The sequence below is a fragment of the Schistocerca nitens genome, chromosome 9 (genome assembly GCF_023898315.1).
Source record: "Schistocerca nitens isolate TAMUIC-IGC-003100 chromosome 9, iqSchNite1.1, whole genome shotgun sequence".
Lineage (NCBI taxonomy): Eukaryota > Metazoa > Arthropoda > Insecta > Orthoptera > Acrididae > Schistocerca > Schistocerca nitens.
In genome coordinates, this window is record NC_064622.1 from 55,172,002 (window position 1) to 55,199,160 (window position 27,159).

General features: G+C 42.5%; 1 protein-coding gene across 3 annotated transcripts in view; it reads left to right on the plus strand.

Annotated features, from left to right (window-relative positions):
- The window catches only part of LOC126203342 (protein angel homolog 2), a 184,639-nt gene that overhangs the window by 102,250 nt on the left and 55,230 nt on the right, over positions 1–27,159 (plus strand). For all 3 annotated transcript variants that reach the window (XM_049937628.1, XM_049937629.1, XM_049937627.1), the window contains one exon: positions 10,084–10,318. In XM_049937628.1, coding sequence (XP_049793585.1) covers positions 10,084–10,318 — 235 coding nt within the window. The remainder of the gene's footprint in view (positions 1–10,083; positions 10,319–27,159) is intronic.

Genomic DNA, 27,159 nt, shown 5'->3' on the forward strand with positions numbered 1-27,159 from the left:
GGATAAACGTATTATCATACCTAATTTAAGTAACGAATTGCACACAGTGCTATTGGGTGTGTTGCTACATTTGTGAGAATACTATAGCGCCATCCATCACACAGTGAAGCATATGTTCCAAATCAAACATTCCTATTTATTTATGTACTATACGAATATGTAACAATAAATGGGGGTACCTATTTTAAAAAAGTGCAGTTTCTGTCAATTTGACCTATGGCAGCACCATCTAGTGGGCCATCCATAGCACCATCTGTTTTACCCCATCACGCTCGAACAGATTTGTTCTTCTAATTTTTTCATTTGATGCTAATTTTGTGAGATATTTGGCCCGGTCACTATCAGTGGACCATCCTGTATATATTTTGGAACAAACTTTTCAAAAACAAGTATCTTGATGAAGTCCTTCACAGCAGTTGTTTATGTCCTCACAGCTGACATTCAGAGCCCATGTTGCCATAGCTGTGTAGACTTAAAGAGAAGTTGCTTGTATGTCAGAAAAACTCATGTAATACCTTTACATACAGTAGAATCTTGTAAATATAGATTTCAGTTTACAGTTCCGTAATGTGGAAAGAATCCACTTGCCACATTGACATTACACAAGAACAGTTTATAACATTTAATGTGCTCCAGCAACTAGAAATCAAGTGAGTAGACCCTTTTGTAAGACCAGAATCTAGCCTGATGAAAAATGTTCTAAGTTGACACTCTTTTCGAGGCAGAGGGCAGACTAGCACAGTGGTGGTTTCCTTGTCCCACCACCACTCAGTTCTCGCTAACAAAGGTACAGCTTTCGTTGGGTGGAGAGGATGGGAGATGGAACATCCCTCTCAACTCACCAGTGACTGCTTTCGCCCCAAGTGAAATAAGATACATCCGACCAACTAAATCACTTGTAGCTTTCCTATTTGCATTTCTGCTATGGCTTTATAACTGCTTAACATTTGGGGATGTTTTTGTGTGTGGAGCTCAGAGAAAAGTCTCACCCTAGTCTGCAAAATAAAGGCACAGATTAACAACATGGCTCAGTCAGCTGTAGGCACTAAACGATCTTATAAAACACTTCATTTCAGATGGAGTAATAACTTAACAATGCTCCAAAACCCCATATTCCTACAAATTTCTGTAACCTACAACTTATCAAAATATTGATACTAAAGGCTTAGAATGAAGATTAGTTAATCCAAACAAGTTTTGCTGTATTTAGTGAAATCATTTATTTCAGAATATCTGGATCAAATTGAAAGATATTTATAAATGGGCTCTGTGAGTTCTTGCTGTATAGTAAGTGCACAGTACTGTTGAATTACAGGTCTCTTAACACCATTTTCTAGTGGCCTGAAACACCAAAAAACACTATCTCCAAAAATATATGTTTAATTTTGGATAAACTTTCCAAAACGTATGTTAGTCTAAAATGAGTGCACAACAGGCTGTGGCATTACTGTGGCACTGTCAGTGCAGGTGGCTGGCAGAGCAGTCGGTTTTGTGTCTAAAATTGGTGGCAGCTGGGAGAAAGCCTTACTTGCTTCTCCACAGTCTCATGTGGACAGAGATTATGAAATGGCACCCGACTAGCTCAAATTACTGCTGCACTGTAGATGATTATTCTGGCCATGAAGTAACACCTTGAGAGAGGGAACATACATGGATCTGTCAACTTACAGTAAAACTCAACTGATTATGGTATTACCCAGGCAAAATATATTTGGAAAGAGTAAATCGAATCCACGTAACTGTCCCTTTATTTTAACATTTGCCTCCTCCGTTCTGCCTGATGGTACAAAGACAGAAATAATTCATTTCAAGCTATATCGACCCACACATACAAAACTATTCAACATGCCAGAAATAGCCACACTACACTTGTGCAGAAATATGATACTTGAGGGAAATGTGGCTGGCAAGCACACTAAACAGACATGAAGGGTTTCAGAATATGTTAATTTGTCAGGACAGCATCCATCTTGGGAGCAGAGATTGACATGTTTATGAGACGAAGAAGAAAATCCAAGAAATCAGAGAGACGGACCATGTATTGTATAGAGAGTTAAGAAACAGTTAGTCTGTTCACCTCCCCAAGTTCATTATGACATTTGTGTCAGCCTTGAAAAACTAATAGTAAAATTAGTGGTTTCTCATGGACACCAATAATGGATGCTTCTAAGAACATGTGCTCTTGCAGATACTAATGTAAACCACACCTGTACTGGCTACAAAAAGTGGTGCTCCTTAAAGAGTAGTGATAACATTTAAAAAATGATCAAATAATTCTATAGTTTGCAACACCAAAAGAAATATCCATCTGTTCAGCTCAGGCATATAAGAAAAGAGTGCAAAGAAACACATTAGATCACACGCTCTCAGTATTATCTGATGAAGGATATATAATGTTCACATTTGTATCCATCCACATCCTGTTGTTGTGTTGTTGTGGTCTTCAGTCCAGAGACTGGTTTGATGCAGCTCTCCATGCTACTCTATCCTGAGTAAGCTTCTTCATGTCACAGTACCTACTACAACCTACATCCTTCTGAATCTGCTTAGGGTATTCACCTCTTGGTCCCCCTCTAAGATTTTTACTCTCCACACTGCTCCCCACTACTAAATTGGTGATCCCTTGATGCCTCAGAACTTGTCATATCAACTGATCCCTTCTTTTAGTCAAGTTCTGCCACAAATTTTTCTTCAGCCCAATTATATTCAATACCTCATCATTAGTTATGTGGTCTACACATATAATCTTCAGCATTCTTCTGTAGCACCAAATTTCGAAAGCTTCTGTTCTCTTCTTGTCTAAACTATTTATTGTCCATGTTTCAATTCCATACATGGCTACACTCCACACAAATCCTTTCAGAAATAACTTCCTGACCTTTAAATCTACACTTGATGTTAACAAATTTCTCTTCTTCAGAAACACTTTCCTTGCCATTGCCAGTCTACATTTTGTATATCCCCTCTACCTCGACCATCATCAGTTATTTTGCTCCCCAAATATCAAAACTCATTTACTACTTTAAGTGTCTCATTTCCTAATCTAACTCCCTCAGCATCACCTGATTTGACTACATTCCATTATCCTTGTTTTGCTTTTGTTGATGTTCATCTTATATCCTCCTTTCAAGACACTGTCCATTGCATTCAACTGCTATTCCAGGTCCTTTGCTGCCTCTGACAGAATTACAATGTCACTGGCGAACCCCAAAGTTTTTATTTCTTCTCCATGGATTTTAATACCGACTCTGAACCGTTCGTTTGTTTCCTTCACTGCTTGCTCAATATACAGATTGAATAACATCGGGGATAGGCTACAACCCTATATCACTCCCTTCCCACCCAAGGCTTCCCTTTCATTCCCCTTGACTGTTATAACTGCCATCTGGTTTCTGTACAAATTGTATATAGCCTTTCGCTCCCTGTATTTTTAACCTGCCACCTTCACAATTTGAAGGAGAGTATTCCAGTCAACATTGTCAAAAGCTTTCTCTAAGTCTACAAATGCTAGAAACGTAGGTTTGCCTTTCCTTAATCTATCTTCTAAGATAAGTCGTAGGGCCAGTATTGCCTCGCGTGTCCCAACATTTCTACGGAATCCAAACTGATCTTCCCCGAGGTCGGCTTCTACTAGTTTTTCCATTCGTCTGTAAAGAATTTGTGTTAGTATTTTTCAGCCATGACTTATTAAACTGATAGTTCGGTAATTTTCACATCTGTCAACACCTGCTTTCTTTGGGATTGGAATTATTATATTCCTCTTGAAGTCTGAGGGTATTTCGCCTGTCTCGTACATCTTGCTCACCAGATGGTAGAGCTTTGACAGTACTGGCTCTCCCAAGGCCGTCAGTAGTTCTAATGGAATGTTGTCTACTCCCGGGGCCTTGTTTCGACTCAGGTCTTTCAGTGCTCTGTCAGACTCTTCACGCAGTGCCGTATCTCCCATTTCATCTTCATCTACATGCTCTTCTATTTCCGTAATACCGCCCTCAAGTACATTGCCCTTATATAGAACCTCTGTATACTCCTTCCACCTGTATGCTTTCCCTTCTTTGCTTAGAATTGGGTTCCCATCTGAGTTCTTGTTATTCATACAAGTGGTTCTTTTTTCTCCAAAGATCTCTTTAATTTTCCTTTAGGCAGTATCTATCTTGCCCCCTAGTGATATATGCCTCTACATCCTTACATTTGTCCTCTAGCCACCCCTGCTTAGCCATTTTGCACTTCCTGTTGATCTCATTTTTGAGACGTTTGTATTCATCTTTGCCTGCTTCAGTTACTGCATTTATATATTTTCTCCTTTCATCATTTACATTCTATATTTCTTCTGTTACCCAAGGATTACTACTAACCCTCGTTTCCTTACCTACTTGATCCTCTGCTGCCATCACTATTTCATCTCTCAAAGTTACCCATTCTTCTTCTACTGTATTTCTTGTCCCTGTGCCTGTCAATCGTTCCCTAATTGTCTCCCTGAAACTCTCTACAACCTCTGGTTCTTTCAGTTTATCCAGGTCCCATCTCCTTAAATTCCCACCTTTTTGCAGTTTCTTCAGTTTTAATCTACAGTTCATAACCAATAGATCATGGTCAGAGTCCACATCTGCCCCTGGAAATGTCTTACAATTTAAAACCTGTTTCCTAAATCTCTGTGTTACCATTACATAATCTATCTGAAACCTTCCAGTATCTCCAGGCCTCTTCCAGGTATACAACCTTCGTTTATGATTGTTGAACCAAGTGTTAGCTATGATTAAGTTATGCTTTGTGCATAATTCTACCAGGCAGTTTCCTCTTTCATTCCTTGCCCGCATTCCATATTCACCTACTAAGTTTCCTTCTCCTCCTTTTCCTACTATCGAATTCCAGTCACCCATGACTATTAATTTTTCTTCTCCCTTCTCTATCTGTATAATTTCTTTTATCTCATCATTCATTTCATCAGTCTTTTCGTCATCTGCGGAGCTAGTTGGCATATAAACTTGTACTACTGTAGTAGGCATGGGCTTCGTGTCTGTCTTGGCCACATTAATATGTTCACTATGCATTCACTATGCATATCCTATCTACCAAAAAAGAGAAAAAAAATTACATTACCTAAGACAAGTCACAAAGATGAAAAATTATCATCAGTAATGGCTCCCTTACTTCAGTGAAACTTGGAAGGGATTCAAGATGTACTTTGAAGAGCTACAAGTTCTGGTACAGCAAGGGCCTCAGTATCAATATCTCAGGAGCTCCATTTCAAAACATTTTGTAGTTCTGTGCTAAGACTATCCCCTCTACAGAAGTAGAATGGCTGCATTGCCAAGTTTCGTCATCACAGCTGAGTCATCTCCCCACATGCTAACTTTGAAGCAGTCACCGTTACTCTTTAAGTATCCCCAAATATTAGCATTTGCTCCATGCTTCTGCCAGCAAATGAAACTCTGCAGTTTACATACATGAAGCACAGTCCATACATTTTCGAAACCACTGTCTCCAACTGTCTCTCTCCCTACGTCTCTCTGCCCCCATTCTCTTATTTTCTCACCACCTAGCTTCAGTAAAGATTGTTCATGCTTTTTTCCTCCATATTACAGATTAAGTTAGAGGTTTTCCTGACTAGAGAAACCAATAAGTATGAAAAAGAGGTTTTAATTTATAGTATAATGAAAGCAAACAATTGCTTCACATTAAACTAATTATTATTATGTTCTCTCCCATAGCTCTTACAGGGAAGAAATCAGAATTTTCTGAAACACTATCAGTAACATTGTTTTTTTCTTTTTAACATTGACAGACTTATGTAATCTACTAAATGTTTACATGACAATTAAACAAACAATGGAAAATCCGGGATGAAATGTAACAATATTATGAAAGTAATAGTAGCTTCTCACCATACAGCAGAGATGCTGAGTCACAAATGCACACAACAAAAAGATTGTCACAAAATAAGCTTTCGGCCAACAAGGCCTTTGTCAGAAATAGATGACTGACACACACACACACACACACACACACACACACACACACACACACATGCACGCACGCACGCACAACTCAAACACACATGACCACAGTCTGTGGTGGTTGAAGTCGCAATATGAGCAGCAGCAGCACTGCATGATGGGAGAGGCAACTGAGTGGAGGTAAGGAGGAGGCTGTTGTGTGGAGGGGGAGGAATAGCAAGGTAGGGGTGGGAGACAGTTAAGTGCTGCTGGAGAGCATGCAGGGACGAGGTGGAGAGAGGGTAGTGTAGTTAGATGCAGGGCGGGGGAAAATTGATGCGGGGGGGGGGGGGGGGGTGTTAGCAGAAAAGGAGAGAAGTAAAAAGACTGGGTGCATTGGTGCAACAGAGGGCTGTGTAGTGCTCAAATTGGAACAGGGAAGAGGCTAGATGGGTGAGGCCAGGAGTGTTACAAGAATGTAGGACATATTGTATGGAGAGTTCCACCTGTGCATTTCAGAAAAGCTGGTGTTGGTGGTAAGGATCCATATGGCACAGGTTGTGAAGCAGTCATTGAAGTGAAGAATGTCATGTTGGGCAGATTGCTCAACAACATTGTGGTCAAGTTGTTTCTTAGCCACAGTTTGTCAGTGGCCATTCATGTGGACAGACAGCTTGTTGGTTGTCATGCGTACAATGCAACATAGAAAATTGTTTATTGTGCCAAGAACACCTTACAATTACAGTGTTCACATTACTGGTCTCAGCAATTTACTGCCATCTTCAGAAATGATTAATCCACTAACACTTTCGTCATGCTGTACAGGGTAGGCAGAAACAGTCTGAAAAGCTTCTAACCGGGGGGGGGGGGGTTGCTGAAAAATAATTGTTAAGGAAAAAAAAATTACATGTTGCACCGTTTCTAAGATGTTTAGCATTGAAGTTAGCCAATCACGTCATCACACGAGGGGTCATCAATTGTTTTCTTCTTTTGGTTTCCTCAAATTGAATAATTGTAGCTTTTGCTCACCTAGTGTAAAACTTTCACCTCTGAAAATGGCACATTTTACCTGGTAATGAGCATTTCAACAAGTGGTAACTCATGGACACACATTACCGCATTTTAGTGTGTGCAAGTGCTTGATTTTGTGCGTGCAACAATCTGATTGGCTAACTTCAATGCTAAATAACTTTAAGTCAACACAGTGGTCAATTTTTTTTCTTAGCAATTATTTCTCAGCACAACCTCCCCTGCAACATCTTGCAAGCTTTTCGGACTGTTTCTGACCACCCTGTATACAATCAAGTTAAGCACTCTGAACATTATGAAGAAGTACAAAACGTGTTGAGAATAACATGATGCTGTCACATAATAAGAGACTGAAATTAAAATATTGCTGTGTGCATTTACAATTTACATAATGTTTATGGAAGAAAAGAGGAAGGGGAAATAAGGGAGCCGGCAAAACTAAGGCCATAGGCAGAGCAAGTTGGGTAACAGGGCACACTATATCCCATTATGTTTACTGTATGCAATTTTTAAAAGTAAAAATAATTAAAGTCGTAAGATTTACTTCAGAATTTAAAAAATATTGAGATAAAGTAATCTAAAAAAACTAAGTGTATGCTGATGATTGTCATATCTCAAGCTAACAAAACGTATAGACTTGTGTGTCCAAGCTAACATTAAAACATGTTGGGGCGTAAGTGTGTCCATGCTTGCACTTGCATGTGCAGGCAGGCACACGCGTACCCTAACTCGAAAAAGGATTACTGTGAAAGGTAGCAAGTTTTCTTTCTTTATGTGAATGTCATTTGACAACTCGGTGCTTCTGTTTTTTGATGAGTGGTCTCCTTTATTATTTACTTTCATATAAGTGTTTTTAATATGAGCACTTATATCTTGTTTGTGTGGTAGACCACATAGAATTTAAATTTTATTGTTAGCTTAGACACAAAAGTCTGTACTACGTTTTATGAGCTTAAGATACGACAGCCGCTGGTGCATGCATATTTTTTTGAGATATGAATATTTATTTTTAAATTTTTTATATCATCTTATAACTTTCATTATTTCTACTCTTGCATGTGTTTTTAAGGCACTGCCTTTAAAAATTGCGTACATCAAACAAACCTTGGGCATGGTTTTTGTCCCTCCCTCCATTTCCTGTAGTCCTTTCTTCCATAAGCCCTTTATAAATAGTACCCAGCAGTATTTTAATCTCAATCTTTTTTTACAATGTAACGACATCAGGTATAATCACTGACATATTTTGTATCACTTCATGATGTTCAGAGCGCATCATTTGAATGCATATGGCGTGTCGAAGCTGTTAGTGGATTAATCACATCTGGAAATGGAAATGGTTGGCCAAAACTGATAATGTGAACACTAATTGTAAGGGTAATTTGACATAATAAATAATCATTATACAAACAATAATGTGAATTTTGTTAATTTGTAGGCTGCTCCTGTGGTCTGTTGGGTAACATTGTTGGCTACTGAGGCGAAAGGTCCAAGTTAAATTTCTGGTAGCCCTTTCACATTTGTCGCTAATCACAGGATTTGGGACAGAATTTGCTCTGCTTTGTGAGGCCAGTGAGGCGCTACTAGAAGAAGCGATAAGAATTAAACCCAGGAGTAATACAAAAGGTAGTTACAAAATTATTTAAACAGTACTCTGTGAAATACGGGGTCTGTTCAGAAAATTCTGGAACTTTGTCCACAAAATTTTTCTACGCTTATCTTTTACTTATTGTGCATAGTCTCCTTCGAAATACTGTCCTTCAAAGTCAGTGAAAACTATCAGCATGGCTTTGACATTTGTGCTGAGCTGACAAACTTTTTTTGGTCTTTGAGAACCTTTCCCGGCTCATTGTGGAGATTGAACCTTGGCTTGAACATCATAACCGAACCACATCTCACCAGTTATGATTCTCTCAAGGAACGTCTCGTTCTCATTTGTGTGATCCAAAAGCTCTTCACAGATTGTAAGGCAAAGGAATTTCTGGTCCTGACTCATGAGGCTTTGGACGAATTGGTGGCAACATATGAATTCCAAGATGCTGTGTCAGGATTTCATGACATGATCCAACTGAAATGTTACATTCTTTTGCAATCTTTTGAACAGTCAATTTTTGATTGGCAGGCACAGATTTGTTGACATCCCTGACATGGGCGTTGTCGATAGGCGTCAATGGGCTTCCTGAATAAGGGTCATCGTTAACTACCGTGTGGCTGTTTTTAAACTGTGTAAACCATTCATAACACCTAGCATGGCTTAAGCACTTGTCAATGTAGGCTTTCTGCATCATTCAGTGTGTGTACGTAAAGCTTTTCATGAGTTTCATGCAAAACTTAATCCAGAAGCATTGCTCCTCTAACTCTGCTATCTCGAAATTCGCAAATTGTGCAACACAATGTTCTACTCAATACAGCACTTAACAATAACTAACAGAGATTCAACAATGAAACTTCCGGCAGTTACACACGAAACACAGGCATATGCAGGGATGCCAACCGCATTTCGTTCCAACACACCATGTTCCAGAATTTTTTGAACACACCTTGTAAGTTAGTGCCCCAAAACTGAGCCAGTGCTGTTGTTATACCTAAGGAGAACAAACTTCAGACATGTCAGCTTTCTCTCTGTATTGTTTTTCCCTAACTGTATAGGGAAAAACATTAGATTTGAATTAGAGTGAGGTGAAAAGTTGACTGTAGAGGTTGGTATAGCTCAGCTTGATGTGAACAAAATCATAGTCTGAGTTACTACATTGTCTGAAATTCGTAGACATTAAGAACGTTTTTGACTAACTTTTGGCAAAATCTGTGCTAGCAGTTGTTGATAAACAAGACATTGAATCAGTGCTATGCCAGCAGTTCTTGAATAAATATTTGTGATGAAAAGATATCACAAGTAAATAAAATATAATGAAAAATATGCAATTTTTTGCAGTATTAAATTTTCATCTTGCATTAAGCTTCTCAAATTCTTCATTTGTAAGTTAGTGTTTTATGTGGTTGCGGTCGTTATTTTTGCTCAGTAGTTCACTAGAACTGAAATAGTCTAACAAGTGTTAACTCCTAAGAGAAGCAGGTAAGTAAACAGGAGTTTCCCTTGACATCATCTAGTTCTTTTATGTTCCAGATTTGGTGGTCCACAGTATTGGCCATTGATAATCACAGGAGACTTTAATCTCCTCCCATATTCAGGAGTGTATAAATTGCTCACAAAAGGGAGACTGGAGTATGAAGGCTTACGTGCCAAGACTTTGACACTGATGCCCCCAGGAGAAGATGGGAAAAGACTTGGAAAGAAGTTAATCTCTCCAGAACGTTGCATAACTGACAATTGTCAGTATGTCTATGACATCCTAAACAGGGTAGGTTGAACTTATCATTGACAGTTTTGTAGGTCTTCTCTAGGAAACTTTTGTTAATACACCACTACTTGTCAGAACTGAAACACATTGAAGCAAACGTGAAAATGACATGTTGAGCCCACATGTGTACTGAACAAGAATGTCAGAACAACTACAGTATGAAAATGATAGATGGCTACTCACCACATAACAAGTTGCAGACAGTCAAAATGAAAAAGAATGCTAGAAATAGTTCAGCTTTTGGATGGACTTCTTCCGAAGTGGACACCCACACACATTCGCACAAGCACATCCCACACGCACACGCACACAGCCTGACTGCGTCGGCATCAGAAGTGAGCATCAGTCTGGTTGGGGGTGGGTAATGCAGCTAAAGAATGGATGTGTGTTTGGGAAGAGGAAGGGATTGCAGAGTAAGAGAGTGGGGGTGATGAGAGGACAGTGCTACCTGTGGGAGCAGCAGGGTAGTGTTGGGAAGAGGATGGGGCTGCCAAGTGCGTGGGGGGGGGGGGGGGGGTAGGTCTGTGTTGGTGCATCAGCAAGATAGAAAATGTGTGTAGTAGGACTAGTGAAGATTTAGACTGGGAGGGGTGTTGCAGGAATGAAGGATATATTGTAGGGAGACTTGCCACTTGCTCATTTCAGAAAACATAGTGTCGGTTGGAAGAATCCAGATAGTACAGGTGGTGAAGCACTCATTAAAGTGAAGCACATTATGTTGGCAGTGTATTCAGCTACTGGATGGTCCAGCTGTCTCTTGACCACTGTTTGTGCAGACATGCAGATAGAGAACACCATCTCCCATATTGAAACTCTTGCGCACGAGGAAGTAGAGCAGAATCCAAAATGCTATCTCAAAAAACTCTCCAACATGTTCATACTTGGTGTACCACTATCCAATGCCACTGCAATCCCCTCCTCCTGCCCCCCTCCTCCACACACACACACACACACACACACACACACACACACACACACAGAAATTCCCTGCCACCACCCTAAAGGACCCAGACCTGTAACAGTCATAAATCTGTCCTTCAAAACCCTCAGTCCCGCAGAAGTATCAGTCCTTTCCGTAGGCCTTACCTTTCTCCCACTCTCCCAAATTCAGTCACGCTGATCTTGTTAAAGCCCATCTCTTCTTCTCCTAATCCCTACAGTGGAAATACTTATGCACCACTAACCCTACCAATCAGACTCAATCCAAAGTTCTACCTGACTCCTCCAGCCAATTGTGATCCATCCTCACTGCTCCCAAATTACCCTATGTTAGCTTTCCAGAATTTCTTAAGCTTAAACCTTGCCTCACTGTCATTCTCCAACTCCCTCAACATGTAAAAAATCTCACCTTTGCAGGAAGAACTGCAGTACACCACCTGAAAACTGATTTCAGTCTTATAATCCTACCTGACAACACAGACTCTAGTGATGTGTCTATGAACTGCAGGGATTACATGGCTGAAGGACTCTGCCAGCTGTCTGATATGGCCACTTACAAAACCTGCCATAGTGACCCCGTTCCAGAAATCCCGTATGTCGAGCAGTCCATCCTCAAAACTGGAAGTACAACCCAGAACATCTCCCCAGAGTATCTCTCTCTCTCCTCAACCCCACCATTCCCCACGCTGCTCCATTCTACATATTTCCTAAAGTAGATAAAGCCAACCACCCAGGATGCCTCATTGTGGATGGTTACTGTTCAAACACACACACACACACACACACACACACACACACACACACACACACACACAGAGAGAGAGAGAGAGAGAGAGAGAGAGAGAGAGAGAGAGAATTGTGGACCAACAACACCTTCAGCTTATTACCCATAACCTGCCCTCCAGGCGGAACACCAATATTCCCTCCACCGACCCTTCACAGTTCCTGTTCCTTCTCCACCCAGTGCACAGCATGTCACTGTCAATGCCATAGTTATCTACATTAACATCCTCAATGCCAATGGTGTGCCACTGTTGGACACTACATTTTCTGAGCCCTCGACCTACTCCAGACAAAAAACCTCCATACTGCTCACCGTGACCAATTACATCGTCACCCATTGCTATGTCTCCTCTGAAGGTATCACTCACAAAAAAATCTGTGATATGGCAATGGGCACCCACATGGCACTATCTTATGTGTACCTATTCATGGGCATTCTAATGGAAATCTTTCTAACCAACAAGAATCACAAACTCATCTGGTTCAGATAAATCAATGACATCTTCATGATCTGGACTGAGGATGTGGATATTCTGCCCATATTCCTCCAGAACCATAACACCTTTCCCCCCATTTGCTTCACCTGGTCCTCCTCAGCCATTCCTCGCTGTTGACCTCCACTTCAAGGATGGCTTCCTCAGTACCTACATCCATGTCAAATGTACCAATCATCTACAATGCCTCCTCTTTGAAAACTGCCAACCACTTCACACCAAAAAATCCCTTCCATACAAGCCTCCCATGGTCATCACATGTGTAACAGTGAGCAGACCCTCTCAAAATATGCTAAATGTCTCAATCAGATCTTCACAGACCTAATTTACACTCCCAGCCTTATCCAGAAACAGATCCCAGTGCCTTGTCTCACCAGTCACCTACCATCCCCCTCATAGAAATCCTCTTGTGACTCAGTACCTCCCAGGACTAGAGCAACTGAATCACATTTTCCACCAGAGTGTAGACTACCTCTCATCATGTCCTGAAATGATACATATCCTCTCCAACCCTCCCACAATGGTATTCAGCCAAATACCTAACCCATGCAATATCCTTGTCGGTCCCTAGTCAACCTTGCCTTCACCCCTATGCCTTGTGTGTCATATCCTGGCAACAGACCTAGCTGCAAAACCTGTCCCATATATCCTCCCACTACCATGTACTCCAGTCCAGTCTCAGGCATCTACTACCCATCAAAGGCAGGATCACCTTGGATAGCAGCCATGCATTCTACAAACCTAGCTGCAACCACTGTGCCGCATCCTACAAAGGCATGACAACTAACTAGCTGTCTATCCACATGAACGGGCATTTCCAGACTGTGGCCAAGAGACAGCTGAACCACCCAGTTACTAAAAATGCTGCAAAACACAGTGTGCTTCACTTTAATGACTGCTTCACAGCCTGTGCCACCTGGATTTCTTCCTATCAGCACAAGCTTTTTTGAATTTTGCCAGTGGGAACTCTCCCTAAAACATATCCTCCATTCCTGTAAGCTCCCTGGACTCAACCTTCACTAGACAGTGTCCTCCACCTGCTTATCCCCTTCACTGCTCCCACTCCAGTACCATACTCGACACTTCTAGTCTGCCAGCACACCTACACAGTCCTTCTCTCTCTCTATTTCTCTCTCATACACTTCCTTCCACCTCCACCTCCTTTCCACCCACGCTCCTCCCCAGGCAGTGCCTATATTGACCTCAATGCACAATGTCCTGGAGACACTGCATGCATTGCTGATATCTGTGACAGCTTAATATGCAGACTTGTCTAGATTTCTTCTCCACAGAAATACATGTAATCCTGTTTCATTTATATTTACAGAGACCACTTACTTAATTGGTGAAAGATGCCACATAGTGACATGAAGGCTGTTACAAGACACACCATCCATTATAATTTTTGCTTTGTGATCTGATTCCTGATCATGCATCACATACTTATTAGATAAATAATGTTCATTATGAAGTAAGTGTATTTATGAAAGTTTCTCTTAAATACACAGTTTTTAGAAGTACACAATCTAACACCTAATGCACTTGTAACTGTAGCATGTTAACGTGGTGAGTTAAAGTATATGTTATAAATGGACTAAAGTCTCTAAAGAAACAACCCCCATGGGACCAAGATTGTCGCATCTATGCTAAGAAAAATCGAGAAAAATGTGTACTTTTGATGGAGGCAAAAAAAATTATGTAAAGCCTCTTGTATTTGTGAGGTATTTAATGTTAGTGTTCAGAGTGAGGTGGCGCAGTGGTTACCAAACTGGACTCGCTTTTGGGAGGATGCCCATCCTGATTTAGGTTTTCTGTGATTTCCCTAAATTGCTCCAGGCAAATGCTGGAATGGTTCCAAAGGGCACAGCCGAATTTCTTCCCACTCCTTTCCTAATCCAGTGGGACCGACGACCTCTCTGTTTGGTTCACCTCCCCCCAAACTAACCAACCAACCATCCAATGTTAGTATATCAACACAGATGAGTGCAGCAAATGCATAAACTAACACTTGCTCTTACAATTGTATCTACTAAGTGGCACACTCCAATTAGCATACAGTTGTCAGTGAAATCATCAGGACAGCTTCTAAGTTTAATATTGTGATGCTGTCCCAGATAAACAAAAACCTCTGTAGCATTGGTTTGTTTTTTAAACTTATCTGCATCTCCACAAAAAGGGAAAGAACAGAATAAAAGGCCAGAAATTATAAGGGAATGTGTCTGAGACTAAAACTTAAATGTCGAAACTGAAGGCTTGGAAATGGAAGCCATCAACCTAAAAAAAGCCACCAAGTTCATTTAGCATGCCTCCAGTGACTCTGAGATATCGCCAAGTTGCAAAGCAAGGGTGAACAAATAGCTGGACCTTATCGACAACGTTAGTGTAGAAACAGGGATTAGTGATCGTGATGTCATTATAGCAACTTTGGTTACAAAAGTTAATAAATCAGTATAGAAGCTTAGGAGAGTGTTTCTGCTAGAAAGAGCAGATAAGCAGTTGTTAGCACCTCACATGAGAGAGTGAACTGACATCACTTTGTTCCAGTAAGATGGATGTAGAGGAATTGCAGCCAAAGTTAGAGATTGTAAATCATGAGCTGGAGAATTATGCACCTGGTTAATTGGTTAAGGACAGAAAAGACCCAGCATGGCTTAACAATGAAATTTGGAAAATGCTGAGGAAGCAGAAGCTGTTGCACCCTCGGTTCAAAAGAGGACGCACAAGTGACAAATTAAGGTTAATAGAAGTGAAAATACCTGTGCGTGAAGCATACAACTACCACCACCATCATACCTTAACAGAGGAGCCAGCTGAGAGGCCGAGAAAATTCAGGTCCTGTGTAAAATTGATAAGTGTGCCAGAGGCTTCCATCCAATCACTTGTTGACCAATCTGCTGTGGTAGTAGAAGTTAGTAAAACAAAAGCCAAAGTTTTAAATTTCACATTTAAGAAATCGTTCATCCAGGAGAACTAGACAGACATACTGTCACTTGGCCAACAAACAGCCTCCTGTATGGACGACATAGTAATAAGCATTCTTGGTGTAGAGAAACAACTGAAAGAGCTGAAAACAAATAAGTCACCAGGTCCAGATGGAATTCCAGTTTGTTTTTACAGAGAGTACTCTTCAGTATTGGCCCATACCTAGCTTGCATTTGTCAAAAAGCTCTCGCCCAGTGCAAAGTCCAAAGTGATTGCAGAAAACTGCAGGTGACTCCTGTTTGTAGTTGTAAGAAGAACAAAATTGCAGATCAATACACCTAACATTGCTTTGCTGCAGGATCTTTGAACATATTCTCATTACAGACACAATCAATTTTCTTGAGACCAAGTAACCTATGTCCATGAATCGGCCTGGTTTTAGAAAGCGTGGCTTGTGCGAAACTCAGCTTGCTCTTTTCTCTTATTGTGTGCTGCAAACTATGGAATGTAGGGCAACTGACAGGTTCCTTATTTCTAGATTTCCAGAAGGCATTTGACATGGTGCAACATTGCAGACTGCTAACAGAAGTACGAGCATATGGAATAGGTTCCCAGATATACGAGTGACCCAGACTTCTTAAGTAATAGAACCTAGTGTGTTGTCCTCAACGGTGACTGTTCATCAGAGACAAGGGTATTGTCAGGAGTGCCCCAGGAAGTGTGATAGGACTGCTATTATTCACTATATACATAAAGGATCTGGCAGGCAGAGTGGGCAGCAGTCTCATTGTTTGCTCATTGATATTATGGTGTTCAGTAATGTGATGGAAGTTGAGCGACTGTAGGAGGATACAAGATGATGCAGCTCGCTCTAAATGTAGAAAAATGTAAGTTAATGTGGATGAGTAGGAAAAACTAACCCATAATGTTCAGATACAGCATTAGTAGTGTCCTGCTTGACGTAGTCACATAGACTTTGGTTCCTTCGGAAAATTTTTGGAGAGTGTGGTTCAGCTCTAAAAGAAAACACATGCAGGACACTATTGCAAAATATTCTTGAGTACTGCTCAAGTGTTTGGGATCGGTACCACTTTGAATCAAGGGAAGGTATCAAAGCAGTTCAAAGGCGGGCTGCTAGATTTGATACCAGTAGGTTCAAACAACGTGCAAGTGTTACATAAATGCTTCAGGAACTCAAGTGGGAATCCCTGGAGGAAAGGCAAACTTCTATTCAAGGAACACCATTTAGAAAATTTAGAGAAACTGCATTTGAAGCTGACTACTGAACAGTTCTACTGCCACCTGCATTCATTTTGCGTAACCATCACAAAGGTACAAGGAATAACGGCTCATACAGAGACATGTAGACAGTCATTTTTTTCCTTGCTGCAGTTAAGTGGAACAGGAAGGGAAATGACTAGTGGTGGTACAAGGTACCCCTCTGTGACACACCATATGGTAGCTTGCGGTCTATGCATGTAGATGTAATGTAGAACTTAAAGGGTTCAGAGCTCATTTGGAGAAGCTGAAACTCCTAGCTCAAGGAATATCTTTGTCCATCTCCGAGAGACAGGTTTTGAAACCCTTGTGCTATGCGTCTTAGCTGTGATGTATGTAGATGTTATTCAGTGACACACATCAATTCATCTTGTCGCCCTTACCACCACATTACATGCTATTTTCCCCTCTCAGAAGGAGATGTCCCCAGGGATGGGATCTACTTCTGGAAACAATCTGTACAGTGATGTAGGTTAGTATCCCAGGTATCCCACCCTGCAGCCATTTACCCAGGTGGATCCTCATTTCTTAGTAAGTGATGGAAAAAAAATTTCATAAATTAGTCTTAAAATTGACATTATTACATCTAATGGCATTGTTTCACAGTGGATTCAAATCTCATTAGGTGCTTAAATAATAGTAATATTAATTATTATTGTTATTGTTGTTATTTAGTAACCAAAGTGACTTTAATCATTTTGTCCAATTATTTAGATCAAATGTATTTTTTTATTAATTTCTAATCCTTTGTCATATCAGTTTAATCATTATATTAAATTTAAATCATTTAAAATATAAGTAATTGGATAAATAAAAAAACTACTCACCACTGGCAGCAGGAGAACACATATAAAGGTATTACAGTTCCCTAGCTTTTGGAGCCAGTGGCTCCTTATTCTGACAGAAGGTTCGAGGGGAAGAAAGAGGGGTGAAGGAAAAGGATTGGTGAGGTTTAGGAAAAGCGCTAGAGTTTGGAAATGTCACCCAGAACCCTGGGTCAGGGCGGACTTACTAAACAGGATGAGAAGGAAAGGATGATCAGTTTTTCTGTCTCATCCTATCAAAGTCTCGTAAACCACACCAGTCCTTTCCCTTCCTTCACTCCTCTACCTTCCCCATCGACTCTTTTGGCAGATGATGGGGCCACTGGCTCCAAAACTAGTAAACTGTAATACCTTTACATCGTTGTTTCCCTGCCTCCACTTGGTGAGTAAATTTTTTATCTATTCAATCACCTTATGTTAACTTCGTCATCTGATCTTATTTCTTCTTCCTATCATTCTTCTCTGATTTGGAATCATGCATGTGGTTTTAATTGTTTTTATCTATCTATCACTGTATTTAAATGTTTGAAGAGTGCTGATCTGTTGGTTAAAAAACAAATGGCAAAATAATATGTTTATATTGGTTGACAAGATGCAAATTTTTGGATGGTAATCCTCATACAGACATTTAAAATGTAAATTGCTTTGCACTATGGATAAATAACAAATGAAGATTTAAACGAAAGAAGGGAGTATAAATAAATGCTCCAAATGAGGGGTACAAATAATGAATGCAGTAAAGTAGTCAGAAATATAAGATGATCAAAGGAAAGAAATTATATCTAAATCAAAACAAAAAGATATCTAAAAACAAAGATGATGTGACTTACCAAACGAAAGCGCTGGCACGTCGATAGACACACAAACAAACACAAACATACACACAAAATTCTAGCTTTCGCAACCAACGGTTGCCTCGTCAGGAAAGAGGGAAGGAGAGGGAAAGACGAAAGGATTTGGGTTTTAAGGCAGAGGGTAAGGAGTCATTCCAATCCCGGGAGCGGAAAGACTCACCTTAGGGGGAAAAAAGGACGGGTATACACTCGCGCACACACACACATATCCATCCACACATATACAGACACACCATATGTGTGTGTGTGTGTGTGTGTGTGTGTGTGTGTGTGTGTGTGTGTGTGCGCGAGTGTATACCCATCCTTTTTTCCCCCTAAGGTAAGTCTTTCCGCTCCCGGGATTGGAATGACTCCTTCCCCTCTCCCTTAAAACCCAAATCCTTTCGTCTTTCCCTCTCCTTCCCTCTTTCCTGACGAGGCAACCGTTGGTTGCGAAAGCTAGAATTTTGTGTGTATGTTTGTGTTTGTTTGTGTGTCTATCGACGTGCCAGCGCTTTCGTTTGGTAAGTCACATCATCTTTGTTTTTAGATATATTTTTTCCCACGTGGAATGTTTCCTTCTATTATATTTATATCAAAACAAAAAGATATTTATATATCTAAAAACAAAGATGATGTGATTTACCAAACGAAAGCGCTGGCAGGTCGATAGACACACAAACAAACACAAACATACACACAAAATTCAAGCTTTCGCAACAAACTGTTGCCTCATCACGAAAGAGGGAAGGAGAGGGAAAGACAAAAGGATGTGGGTTTTAAGGGAGAGGGTAAGGAGTCATTCCAATCCTGGGAGCGGAAAGACTTACCTTGGGGGAAAAAAGGACGGGTATACACTCGCACACACACACATATCCATCCACACATATACAGACACAAGCAGGCATATTTAAAGACAAAGAGTTTGGGCAGAGATGTCAGTCGAGGCAGAAGTGTAGAGGCAAAGATGTTGATGAATGACAGGTGAGGTATGAGTGGCGGCAACTTGAAATTAGCGGAGATTGAGGCCTGGTGGGTAACGGGAAGAGAGGATATATTGAAGAGCAAGTTCCCATCTCCGGAGTTCGGATAGGTTGGTGTTGGTGGGAAGTATCCAGATAACCCGGATGGTGTAACACTGTGCCAAGATGTGCTGGCCGTGCACCAAGGCATGTTTAGCCACAGGGTGATCCTCATTACCAACAAACACTGTCTGCCTGTGTCCATTCATGCAAGTGGACAGTTTGTTGCTGGTCATTCCCGCATAGAATGCATCACAGTGTAGGCAGGTCAGTTGGTAAGTCACGTGGGTGCTTTCACACGTGGCTCTGCCTTTGATCGTGTACACCTTCCGGGTTACAGGACTGGAGTAGGTGGTGGTGGGAGGGTGCATGGGACAGGTTTTACACCGGGGGCGGTTACAAGGATAGGAGCCAAAGGTTAGGGAAGGTGGTTTGGGGATTTCATAGGGATGAACTAACAGGTTACGAAGGTTAGGTGGACGGCGGAAAGACACTCTTGGTGGAGTGGGGAGGATTTCATGAAGGATGGATCTCATTTCAGGGCAAGATTTGAGGAAGTCGTATCCCTGCTGGAGAGCCACATTCAGAGTCTGGTCCAGTCCCGGAAAGTATCCTGTCACAAGTGGGACACTTTTGTGGTTCTTCTGTGGGAGGTTCTGGGTTTGAGGGGATGAGGAAGTGGCTCTGGTTATTTGCTTCTGTACCAGGTCGGGAGGGTAGTTACGGGATGCGAAAGCTGTTGTCAGGTTGTTGGTGTAATGGTTCAGGGATTCCGGACTGGAGCAGATTCGTTTGCCACGAAGACCTAGGCTGTAGGGAAGGGACCGTTTGATGTGGAATGGGTGGCAGCTGTCATAATGCAGGTACTGTTGCTTGTTGGTGGGTTTGATGTGGACGGACGTGTGAAGCTGGCCATTGGACAGATGGAGGTCAACGTCAAGGAAAGTGGCGTGGGATTTGGAGTAGGACCAGGTGAATCTGATGGAACCAAAGGAGTTGAGGTTGGAGAGGAAATTCTGGAGTTCTTCTTCACTGTGAGTCCAGATCATGAAGATGTCATCAATAAATCTGTACCAAACTTTGGGTTGGCAGGCCTGGGTAACCAAGAAGGCTTCCTCTAGGCGACCCATGAATAGGTTAGCATACGAGGGAGCGATCCTGGTACCCATGGCTGTTCCCTTTAATTGTTGGTATGTCTGGCCTTCAAAAGTGAAGATGTTGTGGGTTAGGATGAAGCTGGCCAAGGTAATGAGGAAAGAGGTTTTAGGTAGGGTGGCAGGTGATCGGCGTGAAAGGTAATGCTCCATCGCAGTGAGGCCCTGGACGTGCGGAATATTTGTGTATAAGGAAGTGGCATCAATGTTTACAAGGATGGTTTCCGGGGGTAACAGATTGGGTAAGGATTCCAGGCGTTCGAGAAAGTGGTTGGTGTCTTTGATGAAGGATGGAAGACTGCATGTAATGGGTTGAAGGTGTTGATCTACGTAGGCAGAGATACGTTCTGTGGGGGCTTGGTAACCAGCTACAATGTGGCGGCCGGGATGATTGGGTTTGTGAATTTTAGGAAGAAGGTAGAAGGTAGGGGTGCGGGGTGTCGGTGGGGTCAGGAGGTTGATGGAGTCAGGTGAAAGGTTTTGCAGGGGGCCTACGGTTCTGAGGATTCCTTGAAGCTCCGCCTGGACATTGGGAATGGGATTACCTTGGCAAACTTTGTATGTGGTGTTGTCTGAAAGCTGACGCAGTCCCTCAGCCACATACTCCCGACGATCAAGTACCACGGTCATAGAACCCTTGTCCGCCGGAAGAATGACGATGGATCGGTCAGCCTTCAGATCACGGATAGCCTGGGCTTCAGCAGTGGTAATGTTGGGAGTAGGATTAAGGTTTTTTAAGAAGGATTGAGATGCAAGGCTGGAAGTCAGAAATTCCTGGAAGGTTTGGAGAGGGTGATTTTGAGGAAGAGGAGGTGGTCCCGCTGCGACAGAGGACGGAACTGTTCCAGGCAGGGTTCAATTTGGATAGTGTCCTGGGGAGTTGGATCGTTAGGAGTAGGATTAGGATCATTTTTCTTCGTGGCAAGGTGATATTTCCAGCAGAGAGTACGAGAGTAGGACAGTAAATATTTGACGAGGGCTGTTTGTTTGAATCTGGGAGTGAGGCTGAAGGTGAGGCCTTTGGATAGGACAGAGGTTTCGGATTGGGAGAGAGGTTTAGAGGAAAGGTTAACTACTGAATTAGGGTGTTGTGGTTCCAGATTGTGTTGATTGGAATTTTGAGGTTTTGGAGGGAGTGGAGCTGGAAGTGGGAGATTGAGTAGATGGGAGAGACTGGGTTTGTGTGCAATGAGAGGAGGTTGAGGTTTGCTGGAAAGGTTGTGAAGGGTGAGTGAGTTGCCTTGCCGGAGGTGGGAAACCAGGAGATTGGATAGTTTTTTTGAGGTGGAGGGTGGCATGCTGTTCTAATTTGCGGTTGGCCTGTAGGAGGATGCTCTGAACAGCCGGTGTGGATGTGGGAGAGGAAAGATTAAGGACTTTTATTAAGGATAGGAGTTGACGGGTGTGTTCATTGGCTAAGTTGATGTGTAGGTGAAGGATTAGGTGGGTGAGGGCAATGGACTGTTCAGTTTGGAACTGGTATCGGGACTGATGGAAAGAAGGGTTGCAACCAGAGATGGGAACTTTAAGTGTGAGGCCTTTGGGGGTAATGCCAAATGTTAGACAAGCCTGAGAAAATAGAATATGGGAGCGTAATCTGGCTAGGGCGAAGGCATTTTTGCGGAGGGAATGTAAATAAAACTTAATGGGGTCGTTGTGGGGGTGTTGTGAGGGTGACATGGTATTAGAAGGTGGAAAGTGTAACATGAGGTTGAAATGAAAATGAAAATAAAAATATATGGGGAGAGATAAAGGTGAACTGGAAAGTAACTGGAGATCTGGTGTGAAAAAGGCAAAAAGGTGTTGGTTACAGCCGGGCTATGTTGGACTTGGGTTGGTAGACAACGATGTGCACAAAGGTTAGGTGGTTGTGTTGCCGCCAAAACATGTTAAAGGACGGAGAAATTCGGGAAAATTTCGAAAAAAACTGCGTGTAATGTATTGAAAGGAGTGGTTTTGTGGTGGCAGATTATGAAAATGAGGCTAACAATTGTCTGACGAAGAAATAATGACGTTAAAACCTGTGGGAAGCGGCTAAAAATTATCAGTGATGTGGGAAAAACTGAAATGGAAATAAAGCGAAAGTTATTAGAAATAGCTGAAAAGTTGTTTAAAAGGTGAAAGGAACTGTTTGTGAACTAGAAACAGTGGATTTTATAGCAGCGGTAGTGTTGAAAGCGGCAAAAAAATTTTTTTGGTTATGGTTTGGAAGTGGGTTACGTATTATTGAGTATATATAGGCGGGATAAAATTGTATAGCAGATTACGGTAAAAAGGAGAAGGTGAATACAAAGTGAAACTACTGGCAAAAACACAAAGAGAAAATAAGACAACAGAAAAGATTTCAAAATGCAACAGTGACAATAACAAACGTAATTGTTGGATTCAAATTAATGATATTAATATAATAGAGGGAAACATTCCACTGGGAAAAATATATCTAAAAACAAAGATGATGTGACTTACCAAACGAAAGCGCTGGCAGGTCGATAGACACACAAAAAAACACAAACATACACACAAAATTCAAGCTTTCGCAACAAACTGTTGCCTTATCAGGAAAGAGGGAAGGAGAGGGAAAGACGAAAGGATGTGGGTTTCAAGGGAGAGGGTAAGGAGTCATTCCAATCCCGGGAGCGGAAAGACTTACCTTGGGGGGGAAAAAGGACGGGTATACACTCACACACACACACACATATCCATCCACACATATACAGACACAAGCAGGCATATTTAAAGACAAAGAGTTTGGGCAGAGATGTCAGTCGAGGCAGAAGTGCAGAGGCAAAGATGTTGATGAATGACAGGTGAGGTATGAGTGGCGGCAACTTGAAATTAGCGGAGATTGAGGCCTGGTGGGTAACTGGAAGAGAGGATATATTGAAGAGCAAGTTCCCATCTCCGGAGTTCGGATAGGTTGGTGTTGGTTGGAAGTATCCAGATAACCCGAACGGATCTCCCACTTCCAGCTCCACTCCCTCCAAAACCTCAAAATTCCAATCAACACAATCTGGAACCACAACACCCTAATTCAGTAGTTAACCTTTCCTCCAAACCTCTCTCCCAATCCGAAACCTCTGTCCTATCCAAAGGCCTCACCTTCAGCCTCACTCCCAGATTCAAACAAACAGCCCTCGTCAAATATTTACTGTCCTACTCCCGTACTCTCTGCTGGAAATATCACCTTGCCACGAAGAAAAATGATCCTAATCCTACTCCTAATGATCCAACTCCCCAGGACACTATCCAAATTGAACCCTGCCTGGAACAGTTCCGTCCTCCGTCGCAGCGGGACCACCTCCTCTTCCTCAAAATCACCCTCTCCAAACCTTCCAGGAATTTCTGACTTCCAGCCTTGCATCTCAATCCTTCTTAAAAAACCTTAATCCTACTCCCAACATTACCACTGCTGAAGCCCAGGCTATCCGTGATCTGAAGGCTGACCGATCCATCGTCATTCTTCCGGCGGACAAGGGTTCTATGACCGTGGTACTTGATTGTCGGGAGTATGTGGCTGAGGGACTGCGTCAGCTTTCAGACAACACCACATACAAAGTTTGCCAAGGTAATCCCATTCCCAATGTCCAGGCGGAGCTTCAAGGAATCCTCAGAACCGTAGGCCCCCTGCAAAACCTTTCACCTGACTCCATCAACCTCCTGACCCCACCGACACCCCGCACCCCTACCTTCTACCTTCTTCCTAAAATTCACAAACCCAATCATCCCGGCCGCCACATTGTAGCTGGTTACCAAGCCCCCACAGAACGTATCTCTGCCTACGTAGATCAACACCTTCAACCCATTACATGCAGTCTTCCATCCTTCATCAAAGACACCAACCACTTTCTCGAACGCCTGGAATCCTTACCCAATCTGTTACCCCCGGAAACCATCCTTGTAACCATTGATGCCACTTCCTTATACACAAATATTCCGCACGTCCAGGGCCTCACTGCGATGGAGCATTTCCTTTCACGCCGATCACCTGCCACCCTACCTAAAACCTCTTTCCTCATTACCTTGGCCAGCTTCATCCTGACCCACAACTTCTTCACTTTTGAAGGCCAGACATACCAACAATTAAAGGGAACAGCCATGGGTACCAGGATGGCCCCCTCGTACGCCAACCTATTCATGGATCGCCTAGAGGAAGCCTTCTTGGTTACCCAGGCCTGCCAACCCAAAGTTTGGTACAGATTTATTGATGACATCTTCATGATCTGGACTCACAGTGAAGAAGAACTCCAGAATTTCCTCTCCAACCTCAACTCCTTTGGTTCCATCAGATTCACCTGGTCCTACTCCAAACCCACGCCACTTTCCTTGACGTTGACCTCCATCTGTCCAATGGCCAGCTTCACACGTCCGTCCACATCAAACCCACCAACAAGCAACAGTACCTGCATTATGACAGCTGCCACCCATTCCACATCAAACGGTCCCTTCCCTACAGCCTAGGTCTTCGTGGCAAACGAATCTGCTCCAGTCCGGAATCCCTGAACCATTACACCAACAACCTGACAACAGCTTTCGCATCCCGTAACTACCCTCCCGACCTGGTACAGAAGCAAATAACCAGAGCCACTTCCTCATCCCCTCAAACCCAGAACCTCCCACAGAAGAACCACAAAAGTGTCCCACTTGTGACAGGATACTTTCATGGACTGGACCAGACTCTGAATGTGGCTCTCCAGCAGGGATACGACTTCCTCAAATCCTGCCCTGAAATGAGATCCATCCTTCATGAAATCCTCCCCACTCCACCAAGAGTGTCTTTCCGCCGTCCACCTAACCTTCGTAACCTGTTAGTTCATCCCTATGAAATCCCCAAACCACCTTCCCTAACCTTTGGCTCCTATCCTTGTAACTGCCCCCGGTGTAAAACCTGTCCCATGCACCCTCCCACCACCACCTACTCCAGTCCTGTAACCCGGAAGGTGTACACGATCAAAGGCAGAGCCACGTGTGAAAGCACCCACGTGATTTACCAACTGACCTGCCTACACTGTGATGCATTCTATGTGGGAATGACCAGCAACAAACTGTCCATTTGCATGAATGGACACAGGCAGACAGTGTTTGTTGGTAATGAGGATCACCCTGTGGCTAAACATGCCTTGGTGCATGGCCAGCACATCTTGGCACCGTGTTACACCGTCCAGGTTATCTGGATACTTCCCACCAACACCAACCTATCCGAACTCCGGAGATGGGAACTTGCTCTTCAATATATCCTCTCTTCCCGTTACCCACCAGGCCTCAATCTCCGCTAATTTCAAGTTGCCGCCACTCATACCTCACCTGTCATTCATCAACATATTTGCCTCTGCACTTCCGCCTCAACTGACATCTCTGCCCAAACTCTTTGTCTTTAAATGTGTCTGCTTGTGTCTGTATATGTGTGTGTGTGCGCGAGTGTATACCCGTCCTTTTTTCCACCAAGGTAAGTCTTTCCGCTCCCGGGATTGGAATGACTCCTTACCCTCTCCATTAAAACCCACATCCTTTCGTCTTTCCCTCTCCTTGCCTCTTTCCTGATGAGGCAACAGTTTGTTGCGAAAGCTTGAATTTTGTGTGTATGTTTGTGTGTCTATCGACCTGCCAGCGCTTTCGTTTGGTAAGTCACATCATCTTTGTTTTTAGATATATTTTTCCCATGTGGAATGTTTCCCTCTATTATATTAATATCAAAAAGATATTTAAAATCACATGCACAAAGATCCTAGATTAAAAAAATGACAGGGGAAAAAAAAGCGTAAATGTAAAATTTAATGTTGTGATTAAAATGATGATAAAGGATTAGCATTTTCAAAAAAAATTCTTTTAAACCAATTAATTGAATAAAAATAATGATCGGAGTCATTTTGGCAACTATTTAAAAATGAAAGCAACTTCGAAGCACCTGAAGATATTTGAACTTGCAACCTTCAGCAATAAGGCCCTTATCCCAACCACTATGGAGCAGTGTTGTTATATGAACTGTTGTCAGTTTTAAGGCTCTAGAACATAACACAAAATTCTGAAATTGTCGATTACTCGCAAACGAAGGCACCCCCCTCTGTGTCCCCCCCCCCCTCCTCCCCCCCATCTCCTCCTCCTCCTCCTCCTCCCCCTCCCCCTCCCCCTCCCCCCACTCCCCTCCGCGGCAAATGGCTGCAGGGTGTAATACCTGGGACCCTAACTTACATCACAGTATAGATAGTTTAAAAAACCTCATCCGATTCTATGGGGCAAATGGTTCAAATGGCTCTGAGCACTATGCGACTTAACTGCTATGGTCATCAGTCGCCTAGAACTTAGAACTAATTAAACCTAACTAACCTAAGGACATCACACACATCCATGCCCGAGGCAGGATTCAAACCTGCAACCATAGCGGTCGTCGGCTCCAGACTGTAGCGCCCAGAACCGCACGGCCACTCCGGCCAGCTTCTATGGGTCCTCTCCATGTCAGTCCACATGTAATTCCAGGTACCACTAGACCATTCCAGGTAACAGTAGTCTCTAGTTATTTGCTGTCATAAAAGCCACTGGTCAATGAAGCATTTTCAGCGTTGATCTACCAGCTCCACACAATTTTTTAGGGGCCTTC